The 25,312-nt window shown below is 26.2% G+C and overlaps 2 protein-coding genes across 5 annotated transcripts; one reads left to right on the forward strand and one right to left on the reverse strand.

Moving 5' to 3' along the window:
• Window positions 1-136: 136 nt before the first annotated feature.
• Window positions 137-12,132, reverse strand: LOC112691040. Of its 3 annotated transcripts, none has more exons than XM_025565151.1 (5): window positions 12,117-12,132; window positions 8,223-8,440; window positions 4,850-5,106; window positions 3,860-4,076; window positions 137-990 (listed from the first exon to the last, which is right to left on the reverse strand). In XM_025565151.1, exons 2-5 carry the CDS (start codon window positions 8,352-8,354, stop codon window positions 862-864), a joined length of 735 nt encoding a protein of 244 aa, XP_025420936.1. In that variant the 5' UTR covers window positions 8,355-8,440; window positions 12,117-12,132; the 3' UTR covers window positions 137-861. The 3 variants fall into 3 exon arrangements, with proteins under 3 accessions (XP_025420936.1, XP_025420935.1, XP_025420937.1); XM_025565150.1 differs by lacking the exon at window positions 12,117-12,132 and adding an exon at window positions 9,601-9,734; XM_025565152.1 differs by lacking the exon at window positions 12,117-12,132 and having other exon boundaries at window positions 8,084-8,308.
• Window positions 11,687-24,628, forward strand: LOC112691039 (gelsolin-like). Of its 2 annotated transcripts, none has more exons than XM_025565148.1 (10): window positions 11,687-11,811; window positions 17,876-18,098; window positions 21,784-21,858; window positions 21,992-22,066; window positions 22,139-22,262; window positions 22,343-22,636; window positions 23,932-24,047; window positions 24,109-24,210; window positions 24,279-24,416; window positions 24,488-24,628. In XM_025565148.1, the coding sequence occupies exons 2-10, from the start codon at window positions 17,895-17,897 to the stop codon at window positions 24,572-24,574; spliced, it is 1,215 nt and encodes a 404-aa protein (XP_025420933.1). In that variant the 5' UTR covers window positions 11,687-11,811; window positions 17,876-17,894; the 3' UTR covers window positions 24,575-24,628. The 2 variants fall into 2 exon arrangements, with proteins under 2 accessions (XP_025420933.1, XP_025420934.1); XM_025565149.1 differs by lacking the exon at window positions 11,687-11,811 and adding an exon at window positions 12,008-12,087.
• Window positions 24,629-25,312: the final 684 nt, after the last annotated feature.

The raw sequence follows: 25,312 nt of genomic DNA on the forward strand, positions 1-25,312 counted from the left end.
TTTTCGTGAAATACTAAAACATCAATATCTTGTTCCTGGTACGTTTTAAATAGAAAAAAACCAATGTTGATGTAGATGACAAAAATAAAACAACCATGCGACATATTTTTCAATACACTACTAGTCTGTAATATAATATATGTCGCTGATATGAATCTTCAATGTATGTTTTATTAAAACAGAAAGAATCTATTGTGTGCACATTACATTGGAACGTTGATCGTATAACACAAAATGTATGTTTCTGGGAAATATTTAAATATTTAAAGTCGACTTTTTTGGGAGGTGGTCTGGAACATGGCATTTTTTTAACGTAGGTTTTTGTTGAGATTAAAACACGTACGTCTCACTAGCCCAACCAATATCGAAATTGATTATTCTGTGGTATGTAACCTTTAGTATGTCATTTGTATGTACGAGGGTTATTCAGAAAGTGAAGAACATTTTGTACTAAAACAAAAACTAGGTACAGGAAAAATTTTTTATTATATACATCTGAAAGATTGATTAAAATGCTACTTTTTTACATAGTTACCAAACAAATTAAGGCACTTATCATAGCGGTGGACAAGCTTCAAAATTCCTTCGTTATAGAAATCCGCCGCCTGCGATCTCAGCCCCTCAGTGACGACGACGAACTCTGGGCGTGCGTCACTGAGAGGCCGAGTTCGCAGGCGGCTTCTCGCCACCCCGCCCCTTCTGTTTTTGATATAACTCGAATTCAATTGGTATAAAAATGGCGGGAATGGTCATACAAATACATACAAATGACATACTAAAGGTTACATATTAGAGAATAATCAATTTCGATATGGGGTGGGCTGGTGAGACGAACGTGAATAAAACTTTATTAAAATTTTATTATGACATGATAATTTTGGTTTCGAATTTTTCATTGGCTTTACGGAAATCTTCCAATATAATTTGTGCTATTGTTTTAATTTCTGTATCAACAGCGGATGTCAGTTTCACTAACGAAGATAATCGAACCTGTAACGCGATATAACGCATATTATTATGACATAACTTTTTTACAGAATTAACTACATTTGATATTGTCAATTTTATTTCAAACTACTTATTGGGTTTTATTTAAATAAAATTGAATCGTGAATTTCGAAAAGTGCTCATCTCAAGTTTTTATCAAAATAGACTTTGCTGCATTTTTTTCATCTATTTTTTTCATAGATCGATATTTTATAAGCGAGAAGGGCTCGTATATCTTTTTTATTATGATGAATTAATCAATTAATCTATGTTAATTGTTTAATAAAGAAAATAATTGAAAAGAAAATCAGCTTTTATAGTTTCCCGATAATTTAAAATTTTCAGATATGAACCCTTTTCGAATTTCATGATTCAATTATTTTATAGTATTGTGGAGATATAATTTTTAATTATTTTTATTTATTTAAATAATTTACTATCTATAGTATAGATTCTATACAACAGTTAGTACAATAAGTCAATTTATAATTAATAAATGGTTAGTGTCAGGAGATTAACATTTATGGGCAGGCACTCAGCAGTACCACCCGGCCGAGTACATTTTAAGTATTATATATATATATATTTTTTTTTTTAGTAGTAGATATCTAGGCCAGTGGTTCTCAAACTGTGTTACGTGTACCCCTTAGGTAACGTAATGAAGTTTTTAAATTTTTTTATATTTAATTTAGTTTTTAACTAAGAAGGGTACCCAAAAAAGTTTATTGATAAAAAGGGGTACATTGTTTATAAAAGTTTGAGGGTCCTTGATCTAGGCCATTTTCTTTTGAGTCTTCTACTTACATTACCAGGAAGTAAAGTGGAAGATAGTTATTTTATTAATGGGTTACTATGAGAGTTAAGTCTATGTGAAATTTGAAGTAATATAATTCGGCTAATTGAGTGTAGGAATTTTTAAGTCTTTGTGAAGATTATTGTTTGGGAAGTACCAGGGAGAAGACGTTATTACTCGTAGGCAGATGGATTGAAACGCTTAAAGCGTTTTAGTATTTGATGGCCATGCAGTTCCCCATAACTGGATACTGTATGTTTAAACTGGTCGAATTATTTTTTTATACATGATCATTTTATTGGACAGGGAATGTTTGGATTTTAAAAGTGGTCTAATGATATGAAGTCTAGAGATAACAGCTTTGCGTTTAATTTTTATGTGTGGACTCCAGGTTAAGCGTTTGTCTAGAATTAGACCAAGATATTTAACTTCGTTTGCCTTTGGAATTGTTACATTGTTTAACGAAACAGGTAGAGAATTGAGATTTCGTAGTGAGAAAGTTACTTGAACATATTTTGTTTCGTTTATTTTGATTTTCCACTAGTTTTCCCACAAGCTGATCATATTTAAATGGTTATGGATAATTTTACTGGCTGTGACGTGGTTTTCGTGGGAGGTGATTATTAGAGTGTGATCAGTGTATGTGTTGAAAGATATATAGAAGGTATTGGGTATGTTATGCGTGAAAATCGAATAAAGAAATGGCGCGATGTCGCTTCCTTGTGGGACCTTGCAGGGGGTCGCGAACACCTTGACATGGGGTCGCGTATCTCAAAAATGATAAAACGCTGTTTTACAAAATGTAAATTCAAATCAAATTTTTACCTAATATAGATGGAGGGGGGAGGTCGCAAAGTGATTGACCATATTTTATACCTATTTTTTGGGGTCACGATACTAAAAAGGTTGAGAAACGATGCTGTACAGAATTATTTTTTCTCCAGGGAGCTGGAATGAAATCAACTGTTCTATGTAATTGATGCATTGTCGAGTGTTTTGGTCTGAATCTAAATTAAGTGTGGGATATTATGTTTTTTGAGGAAGCGAGAGAAATGAGTATTTTTAAAAAGCTTTTCTCAAAAATTTTAGAAAAGGTTGGTAGAAGACTTATAAGTCTGTATAAGACAGGATATTGTGGCTGTTTGTAGAGTTTAATGATTAAAATAATGACCGAGTTTCTAAGTGCTTGAAAATTATGATTATCTGAAAATGGCTTTGAATATATGTGATAAAAAAATAATGATTTTGTTACGTAGGTTCTTTGCAATAACATTACTAATTAGATCATGACCTGGTGATTTTTTAATTGTGAGCCGTTTGACAATGTATTCAATTTATCCAGGAGAGGTGTTTTTAGTGGGAATTGATATGAGAAGGGATGGATTGAGAGAGCTATTCCCTATTTCTAGTTGTGATCAGGGACGGCTCCAGAGGCCTTGGTTAAGGGGGGGGGGAGGAGTTATAATTTTACAAAATCTTATAACAAAAAGAAAACAATAATTCTTACAACACAAATTCAAGTCGTCTATTTTTAAAATTGGCAAAAATATCAATAAAATGATCTATTTGATCTAAAATATCTACTTTATGATAAACATTAATTAGAAATAATACTGATAGTCTATCTTCAGTCATCGTTGAACAAAGCCAGGTTTTTAGTCTCCGAAGTGTGGAGAAACTCCTTTCGACCGTCATATCTCTATGGCTCTATCTAAATACTTGTGCGTGTCGTATGATAATACATATTATAATATGCATTTTTTGTTAACAATATAATTTTTTTTTTAAATACGGTACGGGCTTGGGAGGGGGCCGTGGCCCCTAGAGCACCCCCCAGAACTGCCCCTTGTTGTGATACACTAAGCAGTATATCATAAGGAAATATAATTAAAATATATATAAATAAATAAATAAAACAACAATACAAAAAAACATTAAAACCCATAAATCAAAATCTAATAATATGATTAATATAAAACCAATTTAAAATTTTCTATACTATTTTATAATAGCTATAATAGTTTAAATAGTAGTATTAGTATAAATATAGTAATATAATATTATAAAAAATATGCTTACATTATTTTTCATTATATTGTATGTTGTTTTTGTGCAAACATTTCGAAGAAGCGAATGCAGTAGTTTTAGTGCGAAACATCTTTGATCGGGTCCAGTCATCGTATTGTTTCTATCTTCAATGTCATCATTTAGAGCTTTGACCAATCCAGCATCTATCATAAATCCTGAAGATCCATTCGAAAAAATGCTTACGTTGTACAATGCGACATACGATATTCTAAAAATAAAGGTAATAAAAATTATAAATTATTATTATTTTAAATATTATATATATTATATTATATTTTATATTATATTATATTATATTATATTATATATATTATATTATATTATATTATATTATATTATATTATATTATATTATATATATTATATTATTAAATTATTCTTATAAATTATTGTTTTATGTAATAAAAATGAATAACATTAAGACAGTACTATTAACAGTTGTATAACGCATTTTATTTTAATTTAGATGAATTCATTCTTTTAATAATTACTTCTATAGAAATTATATATTGCAGACAATTTATCAAACTATGAATTAATTAATTTTGTAAAAATATTAAACCAAACATTTTCGAAATTAAACTAGTAAAATAATAAGCTGTTTTTTTAGTAATTTTGAAACTTTAATTTTATAAATATTTTACTAGAGCTTATATTGAGATCTGCGACAAATCAGCTGGAACAAGGATATACATTTTAAAAATAACTTTATTCATTACTTTATATAGTATTATTATAGTATGTTATAAATGTTATAGTTGTTAAGATAAAAGTCTTCAAAGAAATTAAAAATTGATCCTAAAATACTTAATTACAATCAAGTTGCATTTTTGATTTAATTATTTCATTTGGAAGGAGAGAAGCTTTTATAGTTAGTTGGCACTTGCTTAAGAAATACTTTTTCATGTTACTATTGCTATAAAACACGGAGTTAAACGATATTAGGGCCACAATAATTGAATTCATTTAAATATATGTTTACTTTTTCCACTGATTCCCTGATGAAGATGAAGTGTGAGTCACTATAGTCATTATGAGCTTAATCACATTTTTTCCAATATTATTTTGTGAAAAAAACTGCCGACCCCTGTCTTCTGTGCTCAAATTGGCCACCAATCCAATAATGCTTAATATAAACATTGTTTCTTCGGTATCCGTAGTGGGTATTTTTGATTGATAAGTATCAATGAACGATGTGAGTACGTTTACCATAATCTCGGAAAGTTTAGTTAGTTTGTCCTGCAAAAGAATATGAAATAGTTATTATTAAGAACCGAATTTATATGCATTTTAAATTGTAAGATATGCATGCAATCTAAAATGCACTAAAAAAAATTTGATATAACCAAGAAAAAAATTAAAAACATGCAAAATTAAATTTAAATTAAATTAAATTGAATATTTAATTTTATTTTTGAAGTGATAATTATTTATTAATTTTATTAAAATTTGGAATTTTGGGAATTTTAACGGCATAAAAATTAATTGGTAAATTACAAAATAATTTTCTTCGAAAAAACACTCAGTACATTAACTTGGCCACAACGTAATTCTTGTTAACATTTGTCTTGTATAAATGTAGTAGTGGTTTTAATAATGTACCTAGATATATTGTTTAGGGTATTTCACGTCTCTAGTATAAAATGCGTATAACATTTACAAAGTTTAATAATACATTTTTAGTGATGAATATTCTTTGAGACGTAAAATATTTGATATGTAAATATACGTATACCTAATCAGTTTTTTTTTTTTTTTTAATTCTACAACACATTTTAAGATTTTTAGGTATGTATTTGTAAACTTTTTTTGCTAAAATATGCAAAGATATGCTAAACATGCACTAACATTAAAAATATGTGACATAAAATTTTGATATTTAATCAATCAAGTAATGATTTGTGGACACTCATTGACTGCGTATATATGATGTTGAAAATAGTAACAAGCATTTTATGCAAAATTTGGTCTTAAATAATTATATTGAAAGACTACAAATAAAAACAATAAAATTTTATTTAAACTGACCTTGTACGTATATAGATATTAATGCATCGAGTACGATGCATATTAATTGGTTCGAGTACGTAACAAGTAAATAGTTATTATAATTGATTAAGAATAAAATTGTTACGAATTTAATCTGAATGTTTTCCTATTTATTAAAAATTTGCAAAAAACACCCTTTTAAAAATTATATATTTAAGATATGTGCGAAAACTGTATAATGAATCTAAAAATATGCTAATTCAAATGTATTTTCCAACAACTCAATAAATGAAAGAAGTAAATGAATGTGATTCTAAGAGGTGTTTTATATCACTGTTATTCTTCTTCTTGATATACATTTCTGATGAACGGCGTGAAAAATATTTTTAAAGACTGTCGATCTCTCATTAATACAGACGCTGAATAATCGCAATACGAAGAGTGGTGAATCATGAAGAATTAACGTAGATTAATCGTAGATGAACCGCGACAATCGTGGCTTGTAATGGGTGACCTTTTGGGTGTTTTAAAAAGTTGAGTTCTTACATCTCTTATTGCGACTCTTACAAACTGTAACTAACTGAATCAGATAGAATTTAGGCTAACAGTCTATACTTTAAATAATCGGTGTGACGTCATGCGAGCCACGCAAGGTATATATTTGCATATTTAAAAACCCGTATTTTACTATCCGGCCCGTTACCTTGCATTTATGGTCCGCATATATTTTATTTTAACCAATTTAGATATTTTTCAACGATAATACAACTATAAAACTACATGACCTGCACTGAATTTTACACAATAAAAACCAATTAATTGAATACATTTTTTAAAAAAGAAGTATAAGTTAACTAGGTATTCTAATTATTATGAAATATAAATTGTTTTACAGAGAACGTATTAAATCTGAATAAGTGTGAATATAATTTTAACATTTCTAGATAGTTAACAAAATTATTCATTGGGTAATACAAATTAGTATATATGTTGATAATGATGGTAGTTTTGTACTCTGCAATTATACTACAATACTATAACAATTTTAAACACCAGAGTAAAAAAACAAATTACAAGGAGCAAACTTTTAAGAATAATCTTATCGTTGTATACTTATTCTATGAAATAAATATATAATCATAAACGTATTATATACGTATAAATGAAATTGGAAAATTAGAAGAATTTAATATTTTCATAAAATGTTCAATTTTCAACTTAAAAGTGACCAGTTTTTAATTTGCGACTAATAACGCAAAAAATTTTTAAATTTTATCTTAATCGACTCGTTAAGTCATTAAACAATATAAACACTATAATACATTTTAAAATATCCACTAAATATTATGTATTAATACACAAAATATAAGAGTTTTATTTCCTCAAAATCAGAAACTAAATTATCTTAATCAAGTTAAAATACATAAAAACAATTTAAAACTGTGGTTATATATAGGAATACATGGATATGACAATGGTGAATTGTTTTTATAATATAAACAAATGATACATTAATTTTAAATATATTATATTTAAAATTAATGTATCATTTGTTTCGAAAAACAACTATGGGCGAAGGAAGACTATCCGATCGGTCTCTATGGCTATGAGAGTACATCACAATATAACTAGAGACACCAAATGATTATAACCTTTGAACCTTAATTTAATTAATTAAATGTAAATGGCGAGAAATTATATTTACAATGTCATAATATGAATTTCGTGTTAATAGTATAAGTATACGATAAGCAATCTAGTCTCAAGTCTGTAAGGTTAATATTATTACAATAGAATAACTAATATCATTTAATCGAAATAGTCCAGACGATATTTATATTTAGTATAATAACAGGGTAATGCCAATATCTTTTATAGTAGTTACCACCGTAATACGCATTATTTGATACTAAAATTAAGTGGAATACTGATAATTGGTTGCTATAATACTGTATTTACATTTTACGAGGTAATGAGATCATATACACTGAATAGAGCAATAGCCTATATCATGAGTGGTCACAATTTTGAACTGTAACAGTTGGCAGTTTTGGAACCAGACTCTATTCTAATATTCCAAGTCGCCAAAAATAACAGGGATCGAGAGGAAGCGACTGTTGTCGCGGCAATTTTAAACAATAAACGTACGTACAAAGGAGTGCTATTTGGGACAGTTAATATACTTTATGATTCAATTTTATTTCATGTAAAATATAATCCAAGTTACCTTAATTAAACATAAAACGTGAAAAAGTTTGTTAAATTTAAATGGTTTGTTCATTTGTTGCCAAATATCAAGAGTATGCATTGCAAGTTTGAATTTCAGTAATTTTTTTTTTTTAATTTTATTTGTTAAGTTTAATCACTTCTCGTAGAATTATGTTGACGATATCCGGGACTTGAGTAATTTTCCACAAATAATGACCCAAGGTAGCTCCTACTTTTGTCAAAAATGCAGCTTGAATTTTTAGCTGTGACTGAAGTTTCGTGGTCTTCATCTGTAGTCGACCGATGACTTCTTGCTGACATCGCCACTCATTTTGTAATATTGAGTATTTAGATTTTAATTCTTCGTACTCAATATCTAAAATCATCAAGCTAAATTAATTATAATTTACATCAATGATTTTAAATCAATAATCAAAGGATATACGAATTAAGATCATCAGTTTTATAAATTTTAATTTTGTATAATTATTTATTTTATAACACAATGACTAATTTAAGGTCACAGGCTGTATACGAATTTTTATAAGATACCGAATCATTATTCAAAATAAAACCAAATAAATTATAAATTCACGTATTTTTCAGGAAATTACCGTGTAAAATGTGCAGAAAAAATCTACGATAAGCTATAGAAAGGTTTAATAAATTACTCTCTTGGTCAGTATTTATAAAACGTGACTGACATTGATTGTCACCCGTATATAAATTGTACAACCTAATAACCAGGCAGCACATTACTTTGACTATGATCTTCACAAATAATTTTATAATTAATTTGGTAATCTGTTCCATCAATTAAGCCCACATAAAGGCATCTTGAAAACCCCAAATGAAATAAGAAAAATCTCAGTTAAAGGAAATAACATTTTTTAAATCTATCTATACAGTTTTTAATGAGTGATCTTTCATATACAATGAAAAATCTGAGACCCTCTAAAAAAACGTGACCCAGAATTCTTTTTATACTACTTAGTTATAGGTTACATTATTGTTGGTAGGCTTGAAGTAAGATTCATTTCTATTAATCCGTACAGGAGTCCGTCTGGATTTTAGAAAAATATTATCTTAATGATTTTATATGTGACAACTCATTTGTCTAAACCGGACATCCGTGCCGGATGTGGGATGAAAAAATATTGTTCTTGACAATCATCCCTCTGGGTTCCCGGACGAGTTTCCACTAATCTACATTTGTCATGATCATTGTGAGTTATGAAATAGACCGTATCCGGGTGATTGACATTCATTCATTATAAGCATAATCGAAAGTTCACAACTTTTTTTTATTTTTTTTTTTTATTTTAAAAAATGATTCTGAAAAACTTATTGAGTTAAAACGGAGTCTAGATGAATTTCAATACCAGTTTCGGATTAACTCGGTGTGTCATTTCAGGTTACAAATTCGGGCCCAGACCTGTAGGGTTGAAACTTAATCTACCAAAAATAGTGTGATGAACCTCTTAACCAAGTAGTCGATTTAAAATCGAATATCAAAAATGTTTAGTGTTTACTTACCAATATTTCTTTTATTTTGTCCCATGATTTGATGTTTAATTTTGAAATTTGTTTTAAAATATTATAAAACTTAAGTTACACTTGTGTTTATATTAAAGTAACTCAGATGTTATTATTTTATTGATAAACACTATAAAATATTTACCTGGCAACGATTTTTTTTTTTTTAAAAAATAATTTTTACTACTGTATTTAATAATAATGACATACAGTACCATTATTATGTATACATTCATATGAAAAAGAGTGGTAAGTGGTAAGTTGGATAGATAAACTAAGATGAAAACGTCATAATTATAGTAAAGACTGAAAGTATTGTAACAACCGTTGTGAATTGTAAAAACCGATTGACTGAATAAAGAAATGTTTATAGATGCACATCTATTGAATCGCTCAATTGCATTATTAATACGTAATTGTCTAACAATATATTTGTGTGGAACCGGAACATACTAATTATTTATTTATTTTTTCCGGTAGAAACTCTATATGAATTTAAACACAAAAATGGTTCCATTGAAACATGTAAAATTAGCATACCGATTAATATACAGGATGTTTTCGTGACAAAAAGTGTACTTTAGATGGAAAACAATTTTCCAATATTTAAATTCGGTGAATACGAATATACAACATTTTATACGCATAACTCGTTCACGAAAAAGTCTTATAATTTCGTTTACGGGTTACTGTGGACTGTTAAGGGTACTACATTATTTCATTGTTCTCTGTTCTATGATTTTCTCTCATCATATTATCTTTTTATTATTAAAATATAGGTAAGTATTGTATGTTTAATTATTACATCGTGAACAATAAAGTGTAAAAACAATTTACATATTTTTCAATTTTCATAGAATACAAGTTGAAATATTTACGACAGTAACATTACAAAATTAAATTATAAAAATTAAAATTATGCGCTGAGGTAATTTAATAATACTTGAGAGTGTCATTATTATTAATTTCTATTCTTTGACAATCCATACTAATATATTCGAGAGTTAATTTTAAAACTCTATACTACGTGGTATTAAAACCAATAGCTTTGTTATTGTATTCCACGAAAATGAGTATCTCTATATACTTTGAAATTTCCACTTTATTTTATTTACATTGTAATGAAAAATACTGATCATAATACTCAGAAGTATTTCTATTCAGCTTAAGTTATTCATGTTTTCTGTGCTGTTATTTTGATTGAGTAATTCCTTAATACACGGAGGTCATTGTTATCATTTATAGCATATATATTGATAACCACATTATTCGACCAGAAACAATACTAATTACTAAAACAACGAGAGTAGGTATATCGGATGATCCATGTTCGATGTACATTGCTCACTCTTTTTCTATATAAACTTAAATATATTTATATTAAACTTAAAAGAAGACAACTGAACTATTTGAAATGTCATTATCATAAACAGAATAATATTCTGAACATTTAATTTATGAATTTAGCTAAGAACTATAAAACTAATTATTTGTGTTTACATGGGGTTTATTTGTATAACCAACTATTTAGTAAAAAATTATTATGAAGTATATCATATATATTAATACGAGTATATTATCGTTCATATGTTCACTAAAATTATATATTTTGTTGTGAATCATTTCTCTACTTATGAACGGTAAAAATGTGTATAACATAACTATAACTATATACTTAATATTCGATTTTTATGTAAAAATATTTCCAAGAAAATATTTTTCTCAAAAGAATTTAATTCAAAATAGTTGTTGTTATAATAAATCAATAAAGCCCAAAAAGTCATATTCTACTATTTGATGATTATTAAAACGTTATAGTTCATATGTTTATATGGTATAAACGTATATTACGTAAGTGATTAAAAATAAAATATAAGAATATTTTTGTTATTATTATAAAGTATTTTAAACTAAAAAAATAATGATCATAAGAACATTAAATATTATACTTGTAAATGAGGTAGTGCGTTTATCGATTCACCCGATATAAACGTATACATACAAATTCCTTTCCCTTTACATGGATATCTATCAACATCATATGAAAGGTCAAACACGCAGTAACTAGCAATTGATCAAGTTCTACCTGTTACGTAGCAGTACTTCTGTTTTGATCATTATTTGTTTTCGTTTCGAACAAGCAGTTAGTATTTATCTTACAGAGTTTGAGTAGTGCGAAAAAATCATAAATCAATTTGCAGTGAATTTGAGGTAAAATTTATTATAGTATTTCAATCCTGTTAAATGTTAAATTAAATTAGATAAGATTATTTATTCACTACTTTATCATTTATTTGTATGTTCTAATTTTTAAAAAAATACAATTTTTTAAAACTTATTGAAATATTTTTAAGTATACATCGCATCAGGATCAATGAAATATTATATGTTTTTTATCAAATAAATTCATATATAATATTGAAATTAGTTTGCTAAAATCATAGTATTTTGTGGTCAGATATTTAGATGTATTGATTTTTTCTAAATGTAAGTAATTAAATTAATTTAACACTAACCTCCATTGACTCATAAAAGATTATATATACACTCAACATTTTCAGATTTTCTCTTAAATTTAATTTTAGCATGTATTAGTGATTATATATTTTTATAGATTTGATTTTAAAGAAAGCCAATATTTTTAAAATATGTGCTAAAAATATGAAGTTATGTATCATAGTTTTAAGTACAAAAAGAAAAAAAAACATTCTAATAAAATGTATATCCATGTAATAGAACTACATTGTAGATAATAAAAACTTCTAACTCAAACTACGTAATTCAAGAATGTCTATGTAAAAAATTGTTTTTCGCATCTACAATAAATGTAGAAAATCGGTTTTTATTAAACTATGTTCACCATTTTTTTTATGATATGAATTTTATAAACGAGATCAAAAATATTTTATTAAATAATTATATAATATTATTAATGTATGATATTAAAATACATCAAAATATGCAAGCAAAAATATCATAATATGAAATAGCTCCTTTACACTTCAGAGTTTAAAAAAGTGTTAAACCAATTGTAAAAAACAATATTTGCGTACAGCATTTATTTTTTACATATTAAAATTATATTACTCACAAATTATTGAATTATTTATATGTTTATCTATTGATATTTTCAAATAAAATATCTTATTTTTATACGCATATACCATAATAAAATAAACAATATTTCGTTATTTTAAATTATTTACAACATATAATTTTTATGCATAAAGTTGATAAGAATAATTGCCAATTGTTTGGCACTTTTATGAATAATATGGTTTATGTGCACAAAGTTATGTTTAATAATCTTAATAAGGCTGTAAATGTTATCTGTACTTATCTTAATAGTCAATATAATATTTATATCAAATTTCACTTATCGAATATTTGAATGCTTTTATTATAAAAACATTTTATCGAGAAATCTGTAAAAACTTTAATCTTTAGTGATACATTAGATTAAAATATTATTGATTTAATGTTGAAAATTTAATTTAATTATAAATTATAAACATTAACTGACAATTTTTAAATGATTTTGGATTAACGCATCAATTGTTATCATTACTTATAAATTATAAGTATATCTGAAATTTATAATAAAATGTACTTATTTTAGAGTATGACAATTAGAATACAATTATCGAACATTATATCACTTTAAGTGCTGACGTATACACATCGTCGACCAATCGTATTTGTAATAGACGGCGAACGTCAACTATGCATTGACACCCTATACATTATTTTCTTTTCGGTCTCAATAATACCAGCCAATTTATACATACAAGATATACTAAATATTATGATTATTTAATACCAATTTGTTATAATTACATTTTGAATTAATTTATAATGTTGCGATTATAATATTTATTTTCTATAGTATTTGTAAATAATAGTCTACTAAATATATCAATAATTGTATTACGATTTTTTTTTTTTTTTTTGGCTTTTTCGAATGAATTTCAGTACTTTTCAATGCTACAAAATTTGAAGCCTGGTAATAACCAATAAACGTGAACAAAAGCGTTGGATCAGTAGAATATTATTCAAAATAAAATGTAAAGCAAACTAGTATCAAATACCTAAGCGGTTAAAATGTAATAATTATAAATATTTACTACCTACTTATAATGATTATTAAAAGTCTTGAAGTCCAAGATCATTGATAAAAATAACAGAACATGCATATAATTAAAATATATTTCTAGATCCTAAAACATGAAAAATAAAATACACAAATGTAACATGGTAAATAATTGTTTTGTACACATAGAACACATTTGGCAGAATGATAAAACTTTCTTATATTTATCTAATGTACTAAAATATTTTTTTAGAGAAAAATAAATTTATAATTTTTGGCCTCTAAACCATTAAGTTGTAAAAATATCGTTAAATTTGGACTTTTTCAATATAAAATATTTTTTACATTTTAAATACTTAATACTACACAACATATTAAAACGTGTTTTGGATCTAAAAATACGTTTGAAACATTATAATATATTAATATAATAGTTAAAATAATAAATATTATATATACTAAGTACGAGTACTAAACATATTGTGTTTGACACAATAAAGCTTCTAAACTTCATGCATAGTATATATAATTACGCACATAAATTTAAATAACACAACGGCAACTCTCTTAAAAGGATCTGTGCGTTCGTTCTACTCTTAAATACGTACATCCAAATGGAAGTATACGTGCATTACAGTAAAATATTATATTTTCCTCTGATTAAACTACGTTGAACATTTAGATGAACATTTTTTTTTTATTTAAATGTTGACAAGCCCATGATCCAGAGATAGGATGAATACTATTTAAATTATCATTAATTTCTTATTCAGCGTATTTGCCATATCAAAATCCGAAGTTCCGTGCATAATTTTTGTATGAACTCAGAAAACATTCAATGCCTAACATGTTCAAGGTCTCTTCCGGCATAATGTGATGATGTGATAATGACTGATGACGATTATAAATGTTATTAATTACTGGTTGTTGCATACTGTTTGAACAAAGTCGATTTTGATAAAATTTATCTCGATATTTATTTACATGCATCCTCGTATATACTTGTTTCGTGCTAAAAACAAAAATAAACAAACATTATAATGTTTTCAACACAAATATTTTATCAAAAATGTTTATTTTTTAATTTTATTTAATATCATTTTCATTATTAATGACATTTTACAAGTATATAAATTACATAGTTATTTACAAATTTAGTAAAATATAATTTTGTAAAAAAAGATAAACGCAATTTCATTGTTATAAGTATTGTGAGTGTTTGGAATAAAAGCATTCGAATGAATTTTAAAAAATGTCTTCTTACCTAATCGTTAATCTCCCTCAAGTTCACATTACGCAATTCATCTATGTGTTTTAAGGAACAATTAGTTAGTACAACACTTTCATTAATAAAGTTTTCTCAGCGAATATAATATTTATCTTCATTAGTAGATACGATATACTTTTTATTATTACAACGATAATATATTTTTATAAATGAAAATCAATATCTTAAAAAATTTGTCAGTTGTATTAACTTACATTGACGTGGATGCGTTAAATTTGCGTTTTCTCGCAGAGACAAGCTTTTGTTTTATCTTTTATACCAAATATACATTCTTATATGTGATTACAAGGCAAGGTTTATTATATATATTATATATATTTGGATTATTTCATTGTTCGTCAAACCTGTGAATTATATTTAAAATATCACTTTGGTAGGTTTTAAATACCGATATACAGTTCCGGGTTAAGGGAGGGGGAAGGGCAAAGGGGCAGCTGCCCCGGTGGCAAAATTTTATGGGCGGACATTTTTTGACGGCGTTAACAAAAGTTTTGAAATTTTTTAATGTATATACTAGTTTTTAGGAAAAATTATTAATTTATTATTGAAAAATATTAATAATAATTGTATAATATTATAATAGTTATTTTATATTATATTAAATCGCTGAGTTATTTCGTCTGTGGGCGTTAGCATATTAAAGGTAAAACCATATTATTATTTAGCACTCGAACCTATGCATTTTTATTTTCGTTACACTGACAAAATTGTGTTTATTGTGTTTATTATATATCTCTATATGTGTATTATAATTTATAACTATCAGATTATTAAATTTGATATTAATAGTTTCAATTAATTTATTTACGCACTACCAATCAATTATTTTTGTTATAAATCTCTCTCTCTCATGAGTCTCGTGATCATAGTTGTCGTTGTTGAATTCGATTCACGAATCATGATTAACTGAAAAACAAACGTGCCTAATATTTTATTTTCAATCAATATGAGTGGAAAGTGTATACAAATGCATATATTGAAATAAATGAGTTCTATGGGTTTTTTTTAATGTGGAAGGAATTGATGATGATATTTTACAAGAAAAATCAAAACAATTAGTAAATATTTATAGTGTTTATAACTGGAATTTGAAAATGAGATTAGTAAATTTAAAACAATAATGAAGTATTTTTCAGAAGATGAAAATTTATCTATGCTCAGTTTTCTTAAAATATTAACAGTATCAAAGTTAAACGATTCATTTCCTATTGTGGAAATAACTTTAAAACTTTTTATATTTATACCATGTTCAAATACTAGCGAAGAAAGATCCTTCTCAGTTTTAAAAAGAGTCAATAACTACCAGAAAACATAATTATCTAATGAAAATATGTCAAAGTTGTCTCTAATATCTATTATAAATATTTTCCTAAAAAGTATAAATTGGAATGATATTATTAAAGAGTTTGCTTCACAGAAAGCTAAAAAATAGTTGTAAATGTTTTATAATGAATAAATTTGTATTAAATTTTTTATATTTGGTACCTACTAAGGTCTATAAATTTAAAAACTACTGGTGTTACAATATGTTTATAAATATAAATTAATTAAACAATCTTAACTTTGTTGTTACTTGTTATATACATATATATTTTTTTATTTTTTTTGGCTTATGGAGGGGATTAAAGGGCGAAATTTTAAAATCTGCCCCCATGCGGTAAATTCGTTAATCCGACACTGCCGATATATCATTAAAAATTATTACCAGGTGTGTGTTAAAAAACGACAAACGTAATGTGAGTGTTAATAACTTCCTTTTAATTTTTTTGGGTCAAAACACTTAGTAATTTTGAATAATTTACAATTATTGGTGTACGGTTTGAATGTAGAAGAAATTATAACTAGTTTTATACAATGTAAATTATTCTAATGGAAGACGAAAAGTTTATTCCTGAATTTTTGAAGTCTAGATTCTTAAATGTTCAATAAAAAATAATTGAGTAGTTTTTTTTTTTGTTATGTAAAAAAAAAAAAAACTTTTTTGATGAATTTAAGGGAACACCGGTCACCTTTGCCCTTCCCTTGAATTCATGCGTGACACCGAGTGTATATAATCAAAAAATCTATCGGTATATTTCCAATTTTGTTTTTCATCAGAAATAATATTTTTACAATCGCGTGTCCAACAGTAAATAGAATAGATTATTTTAGGTAATGGAACTTTAGAACCGGAAAATAATGACTTATAAATGCCGATACTCACAGTTAATTTTTTTGCAGCACAGTCATCGCTCACAATTTTCCAAATGTAACGTCATGTCATAACTACTTTGACACTCATCGACGATTACGAACGATCACATATCATTTGATAAAATAGCTCACTATATGAGACGCCATTAATAACCGTCGGTGTACAGTCCCTATGATTTATTATTATTTATTTGTTACAGCCTGTTATACGTGGTCTAACCCTTGTGATATTACCAATAAATAAATATTAATATGTCTTTGTAAAGTTTATTAACCGAACACGTGTTATAAATAAAATGTATTATTTTAACGGTCACTTAAACACCCCGATGTCAGAGTATATATACTATATATTACATACCTATCACGCTTAGTATTCGTATACTATAAACGTTTTCATTTGAATTAAATTAGTATACACTATTTTGTATACGTATATGCTCTGCATATGTTTGATTTTGAGGTTACTACACGAATTATTAACGTGCGTTAGCCTTGAATCGAATGTACGAAATGGCAGAACGTTTTGCTTTTCTGCAATGATGTTCGTTATAACACACATAGTAATAATTCCGACTTATATCGGCTGAGGACTGCAAATATCCTCGTTAAGATCGTGAATGATGATTTTAATCCCGGCCGATGCAGTTAAAAATAATTATTCCGTGGAGTTGGTCATTTTGTCGTAATTTGTTTCGTTTTAGACGAACGGAACGCGTCACGATGGCGTTGGCCGCGAATCGCAATACCATGACTCCATTACTAGCGCTCCTACAATTGATACTGTGCATTACTTTCTCGTCATCCGAAGCCGCGTCGACGGGTTCGTCGAGTTCAAAAAGTACCGCTGTTCTCCGAACGTCAGTTATGCATCCCGCGTTTGAATCTGCCGGCAAATCGGCTGGACTTAAGATTTGGAGGATCGAGGTAATACCATTAATACATTATTATATTTGATTTTTTTTTTTTTAATGTTTACGATGATAATTTAGTTAGTTTTTATTTGTTTTTATTATTTTATCATTATTATTGTTCCGCTTTCTCTTTTCATATAGCATCACATAATAAGACAACATGTAACACTATTGCAATTGCGTCGAACGAACGTGTCTATTGTTATATTGTATTTTTTAAATACTGCAAAAAATCCTAATTTTGATTAGGTTATTTTGTAAAAGTTCAAAATTGTTTGAAAAAATGTTCGTACAAAAGATTTTTTTGTACAAGAGTACAAGTAATGTTTCGTCGTCATTAGATTCACGTGGCTGCTTTGAAAATAGTATATACTCAACACATATAGTTATAAAATTTAAACTACTTAGCGCGCGATTATCGGCGATTTTTTATTTCGTTCATATTTCTAATTTTTATTTTTATGATTCAATACGTATTCTCTCACAAATCACTATATGCATTGTACTAAATAGTAAGCTGCGTCTATTTGGAAACTTATGTAGTTAGCAGTCCATTTTTTATAATTTTTTTATATATATAATTATTAGACAGGTATAGAATACTGAATAATTTATAAAAAAAACTATTTACAAGTAAATAACTAAGATTTTTCTAAATTACTTTTAATTTACTAGTATACTGATTAATAATATACCTCGTTTAACACAATGATTGCATTTGAGTAATAAGATATACTAATTATAAAATGAAGTACCTAAGTCATTTTTTCAAAAATGATAATACTCTGTAACTCTAATTAACAAAAAAAAAAAAAAATAATGAATCCTCCTTGCTCAATACTCATGGTATAATATGTGTTATATTTGTATCTGATCTATATTTAAATAAATACATTTTAAATTATGATGAATATAATAATAATATTTAATACATAGTTTAATACTCATAATATCGAATATTTCAATATTTTCAAAAACCAACTTCCGTTTAAAATTTTTCTGTCTTTAAAAGTGTAGAACAGTAACAATATACAAAAATAATACAGATATTTACGTTTCTATTCTATGAATGTTCTATTATTTTTTCTTAACAAGTTCAGTAAAATCAATTTAGTATACTAATAATATAGTATCGAAACTCGTAAGTGTATAATATATATAGTTGCGTGTTTTGTGAAAATTGTGATAAATGTATGAGACTATTATCGATTAAGTAAAAGGTATGTAAAATACGACCTCTAAAATAAAATTTAGTTCACTATTTTAAACAAGCAATTATTTGATTATTTAATTAAAAGTTGTTTTCAAAATTTATAATTGTTTAAAATGTAATATTTTCATGAACATCCTCTCAAATTTTTATTTTTAAATTTACTGTTATATATATTACATGGTATGATATATATTGACATGTAACCACAAAATTGATTTAATTTATTCTGTAATGTAACTGCAATATAAATTTATCAGAAAACATCTACTTTTAAGTAGTAAAAATATACGTAGAAATTACCAGTGTATTCAAAATAGTATACATGAATGTACTTACGTACGTCAAATATCAAATTGTTTTAGCTATTATTGTGGTTAACAAGGAAGTTAGTATTTTTACCTCAAATCGTGTTATAATTTACCAAAGCGTGAGGAATACTTAATGTAAGTCTAAAAGCAATGATAAGCGATGACGCCCGAGCGTATATATGTAAAAAAAAATTCAAAACGAAATATTTACGTGTCACTGTTTTTGGTTTACAAACAGCTATCATACGTTTTATAGTGAACTCTTCGCCTTTATGAGTGTAGGTAGTTCATACATTTTAAGTAAATATTTCTAACTCATTAATTTCAGATAGTTTCAGTTTTTGAGTCTTGAATGTTATATTATTTCTCTATATTTCTTGTCGGGGTAAGTCGTACTATGGTTAAAAAGAAGAACAGTTTTTCCGACATACTCTGGATACTTATTTTTTTCAGCCAATTAAAATGTTTTCTACGATTACTGTCGGGTATACTTTAAACAAGTACAACACGTCATCGAAAAATTTGCATTGCATATGATGTCATGATAAATTATATATTTGTTATGGTAATATTTTACTGTCCAAAACAATAGTTCACCATAAAACAAGTGTAATAAAATACAATTTTAATTATATGATCATCTATATTTCAATAAATATTTTTTAAATATATTAACACTCCTGTTATTATATTGAATAATAATAATAACACTTCATTAAGTTTCTTTTTTTTTTATCACACATAATATAGGTCATCAAAACGTGACTAATCAGTATTCGCTTGAAAACCAAAACCATATCTAAATGAATAGTAAACAGATACAGAACTATAAGAGTATATATGAAAAACATACGAGATATAATGATAAATTATTCATATTTCATCTCAAAGTTAAAATTATTAATTATCTTATACGTAATAATATTTAAACTGTTCGTTTTACTGTTTTAAAATTAATAAATCAAATTATCTATCGCAAAATATTATTCACGTACAATATATCATTATTTATTAATATTATGCTGTAGATATATTCTACGTGAAATTGCAAACTAACACATTATAATATAGATATTCGTAGTAAAACTTTGGTGTCATAAATTATCAAGACGGACAAAAAATATCTGTATAACAAAATAGGTTTTATAACTTTTAAAGGTCATGACTCCTTTCGGTCATTAATGAAAAGAGTTACCTAAACGTGCGTTGTATGGTCATGAAAGCTAGGCTAAGGGTAGCGTGGTTTTATATCTGTCAACTCGCCTACCTATTTTTCCGGGTTTAAAAACTTAGCGATCCGTAGCATATTACAAAATATAAATTTATGCAGGTAGAATACGCAATGTTCTACGATTTCGATTTTTGCGTTTCACTTTCTCGTATAGGCTTAATGAAGTTAAATACTCATATTACATTATAACTATAAAGTGCTGAAATATAGTTTACCTTTTGTATATTAATAATTTGTTTCACAATAAATATTATTTATTTTTGACAAACTCTTTTAATCTTAAATAATATATATATATAATATAAATTACAGAAGGAAATTTCACATAACAGCCCATTTAATATACTATATTTGTGTTCAGTTACCAACCAGATAAAATTTGACACGTCGTGCATAATATAACTTTTAAAGTTGGTACTCGTCATTTTATTCGAAAAGTATTCACAGACACAAAATTGAAAACAAAAATTTTTGATAACTAATAATTTCATTGTTATATTGGAATCGAACACAGATGTTGAAAAACTGTACAAACAATATATTTATATAATAAGACAAAAATATAACTTTAACGTCAGAAGTACTAGCCAGTCTGTTGAGGTAAAATATAAGGTTCCCATAAGACTCCTGGTTACCATTGTGAAGGTCAATTTGAAGGTTTTTTTTATACTTTTTGGCCTTCAATGTTTCGTTTATTTATTATTGTTTTCTTCGTCACAAATCTCTCTCTTTTTTAGCATGGCAGACATACAAAATAATATTATCACCTCATAAAATAAAGTGTATATAAAATACAAATATATATTGTGTGTCTGTGTTTTCTAGAACTATTAAAACCTTTTTAACCTTATTATGTTTAATAAATTATGTTATTAATATTCAAAAATAATATTAACATTCCACTATAAAAAAATGTTATAATCTTATTTTTTTTATTTTTTTATAGAACTTCGAACCTGTACCTTATCCGGTGAAGGACTATGGAAAATTTTACACAGGAGATTCTTACATTGTTTTAAACGTAAGTGTATTTATCCATAATAAATATAAAGTTAACAGCATTTTACATTTTAAATGTCTTCATCTATATAGATGTATATGCATGTCATATATTAATTTGAATAATGTAAATAAAATATATTTTAAATATTTAGTCGAAAGAAGATAAAAGCAAAAACAAGAAATTCACATCTGATATTTACTATTGGTCGGGTAGTTCTTCGTCACAAGTTAGTGAATGAAGTTTATATATTATTAAATATTGCCCATTTTTATTTTAATGATTTATACTTAACATTAAGGATGAAGTTGGCGCTGCAGCAATTCTTTCTATTCAATTGGATGATGCTCTTGGTGGAGATCCGGTACAACACAAAGAAACTCAAGACCACGAAAGTCAAGCTTTCCTAGCACTTTTTACACCTTGTCAGCATACCTACGAACAAATTAATTACTTTTTCAATCGTTACCACTAATAATCAATACTATTTAATTTTTTCGTTTAGCCATTCGTTATCTACCTGGGGGTGTAGCTTCCGGATTTAATCATGCGGAAATTAATGCCGGAGGGGAAAAGAAACTGTACCAGATCAAGGGCAAAAAAAATATTCGAGTGAGACAAGTTGAACCAAAAGTAACGTCTATGAACGAAGGTGACTGTTTCATTTTGGACACTGGTAAAGAAATCTTTGTGTATGTCGGACCAAAAGCCAAAGGAACTGAACGTTTGAAGGCTATAAACGTTGCCAATCAAGTTAGAGATCAGGATCATTCTGGAAGAGTTAAAGTAAACATAGTCGGTGAGTAACATACGTTGTATCAAACAATAATTGAACATTTGATACTTGATTATTTTAATAACTTATTAAATATGATGATATTAGCATAAAGCTTGAATATCTATGCCTTATTTAACAGTCTAAATAATAGGTTTTTTTTGAAACCTTGTTAGTATTGTAATTGTGTTGTTTTTTAAAAGCCACAGAAACCTACTAAAATCAAATCAAATATGTATATAACATTAAATAATAAGAATCTTGTATGTTTTTATATTGATTCACTATTTGAAACCTATTTTAATTGCTTTATAATTATAAATAATTTAGTAATTTAAAAGTTCTTAATCGAAAAAAAAACTTTTACTCAAATTTAAAACTATGATAATAATATTATAAAATTATACTTTTTATGATATTCTTACATTTAAATGTCATTCTCTTAAACTAAACTAAATTCATTACATTATTATATTTTATGCCTTACTGTATGTGAAAAAATTATAAAATAAAACAATATTTAGAAAAGTTAATTTTACTTTATACTTGTTTATTTTTAACTGAATTCTTAATAAATATCACTTTATTTTAGATACAAAATATATATTTATAAATAAACAAATAATATATGTATTTATTCCTGCTTGCCCATTAGTTTTCATTTTATGTTTTTTTTATAAAAATTGAAATCTAAGAACTTGTAATTTATTTTATGAACTTTATAATTTTTAATAAAATCAAAAAATATTTAACTCTGAAATGATAAACAAAATTCACAACTATAATACTTAAAATTGTAAACATTAATATTTAATAACAAAACTAAAAAAATGTAAATGTAAAAATTTAACGTAGTGTACAACATTAAGTTGTAAATTCAAAAACTAATTTTGAATTGATAAAAAAATGAAAAATATTCGATTCGTATTGAACTTCGAGTACTTACATTTTATTTAGAGAATCTGTTAAAATATATGAGCAATAATAGCCAAATAGAAGAGAAAGTCATTAAAACTTCCCGCATAATTTTGAAATATTTATTTATTTTCTAAAATTTATATTGATTTATTAATCATCTAAAAAAGCTTATAAACTTTATAATTCTTACTTCAGTTTTTCAAATGAAACTCATCTGCTAAACCTTTCTAGATGTATGTAATTTTTATGATAAAACATATAAAAACGCCTCTAAATATGTTGAAATTAATTTTAATTTAAAACTATCTTATCGATATTAAGTTTCTTATAACACTTTAAGTAAAGAAATACGTTTAATTATATTATTATACAAATATAATTTAAACAATATTTTTTATTAGATGGATCAAGTACTCCAGAAGAATTTGAAAAATTCTTTAAAGAATTGGGCTCTGGATCCGCCAAACAAGTCCCACCAGCTGTTGACGACGATCAAGAATTCGAAAAGAAAGAAGCAGTAAGCATAACTATTAGTTAAACTCAAACATTTATTTTTAGATTAACCATATATCTTTAAGGCAACACCAGTTTTATACAAAATATCAGACGCTCAAGGAGGAAAAATTACTACCGAAAAAATTGATCAAAAACCACTTGTTCAGACACATTTGAAAACTGATGTATGTTTATCAAAGGGCACAGAAATTAAAGCAGAGTTACAATTTAAATCGTAATTTATTTTTTTTAGGATTGCTTCATTTTGGATACAGTTTCATCAGGAATATATGTTTGGATCGGTAAAAAGGGAACGACTCAAGAAAAAGTCGAATCTCTTAAGCGCGCCCAAGTTTTCATTAAAGAAAATAATTATCCGGCTTGGACAAGAGTACGTCCAATTATATATAAACATATATATAATAATATTATAATAAAATTTAATTATTTTTTCCACAATAGGTAATCCGGGTTATCGAAGGAGGTGAGCCAACAGCCTTCAAACAGTACTTTGATGGATGGAAAGACGGAAATGGTAGCCGTTTGTAATAGTTTAGCCACAAAAAATAAAAATAAATGTTTTGCATAAACTATTATAATTTTCTGAATAATGTTCATTATTTTATTAAAATACACTTAAAAATTAAATACTTAAACACAACAAATTTTATATACATATACTTGATTATGCTATATAACATGAATACCTTCATATTATATTTAAGAATTATGTTTTGGAGTATAAAATTAATATAATGTTTAATATATATATATATATATATATACACTTATATTAAAACAGTTTAACATAGGTAATAAAATATATATTTATAAACTTGTAAGCTACCAAAGATGATAATCGAGTTTGAATTATTTGATTTAAAAAAAACAACGTACAACATTTCAAAATCATTCACTATTATTTAGAATATATGTTACTTTATAACTATACCTTCAACTAGGGTACTGAGTAAATTTAAGAATATTTACATACATTTATTGTTTATCTACATATTCCATAATATCATCGTCATAAAATACGACTAGTCTCATACTAGATTAATTTTATAATCCTATGTAAGTCTATATATAGTAGATTAACAGATTTCATATTTAACTTAGCTAATAACCAGTGACGTACGCAGAAAAAAGTTTTGGGTGGTATTTTTGAAGATCAGAACTTTTTCTTGATAAACAAATGAAATTTTACTATGACTTATAATATACTTACATTACTTTTTTTTGAAGAATATCTTCACAATTAACTTCTATGTCTCTATATACATT

The sequence above is a fragment of the Sipha flava genome, unplaced genomic scaffold (assembly GCF_003268045.1).
Source record: "Sipha flava isolate LNK unplaced genomic scaffold, YSA_version1 553_pilon_pilon, whole genome shotgun sequence".
Lineage (NCBI taxonomy): Eukaryota > Metazoa > Arthropoda > Insecta > Hemiptera > Aphididae > Sipha > Sipha flava.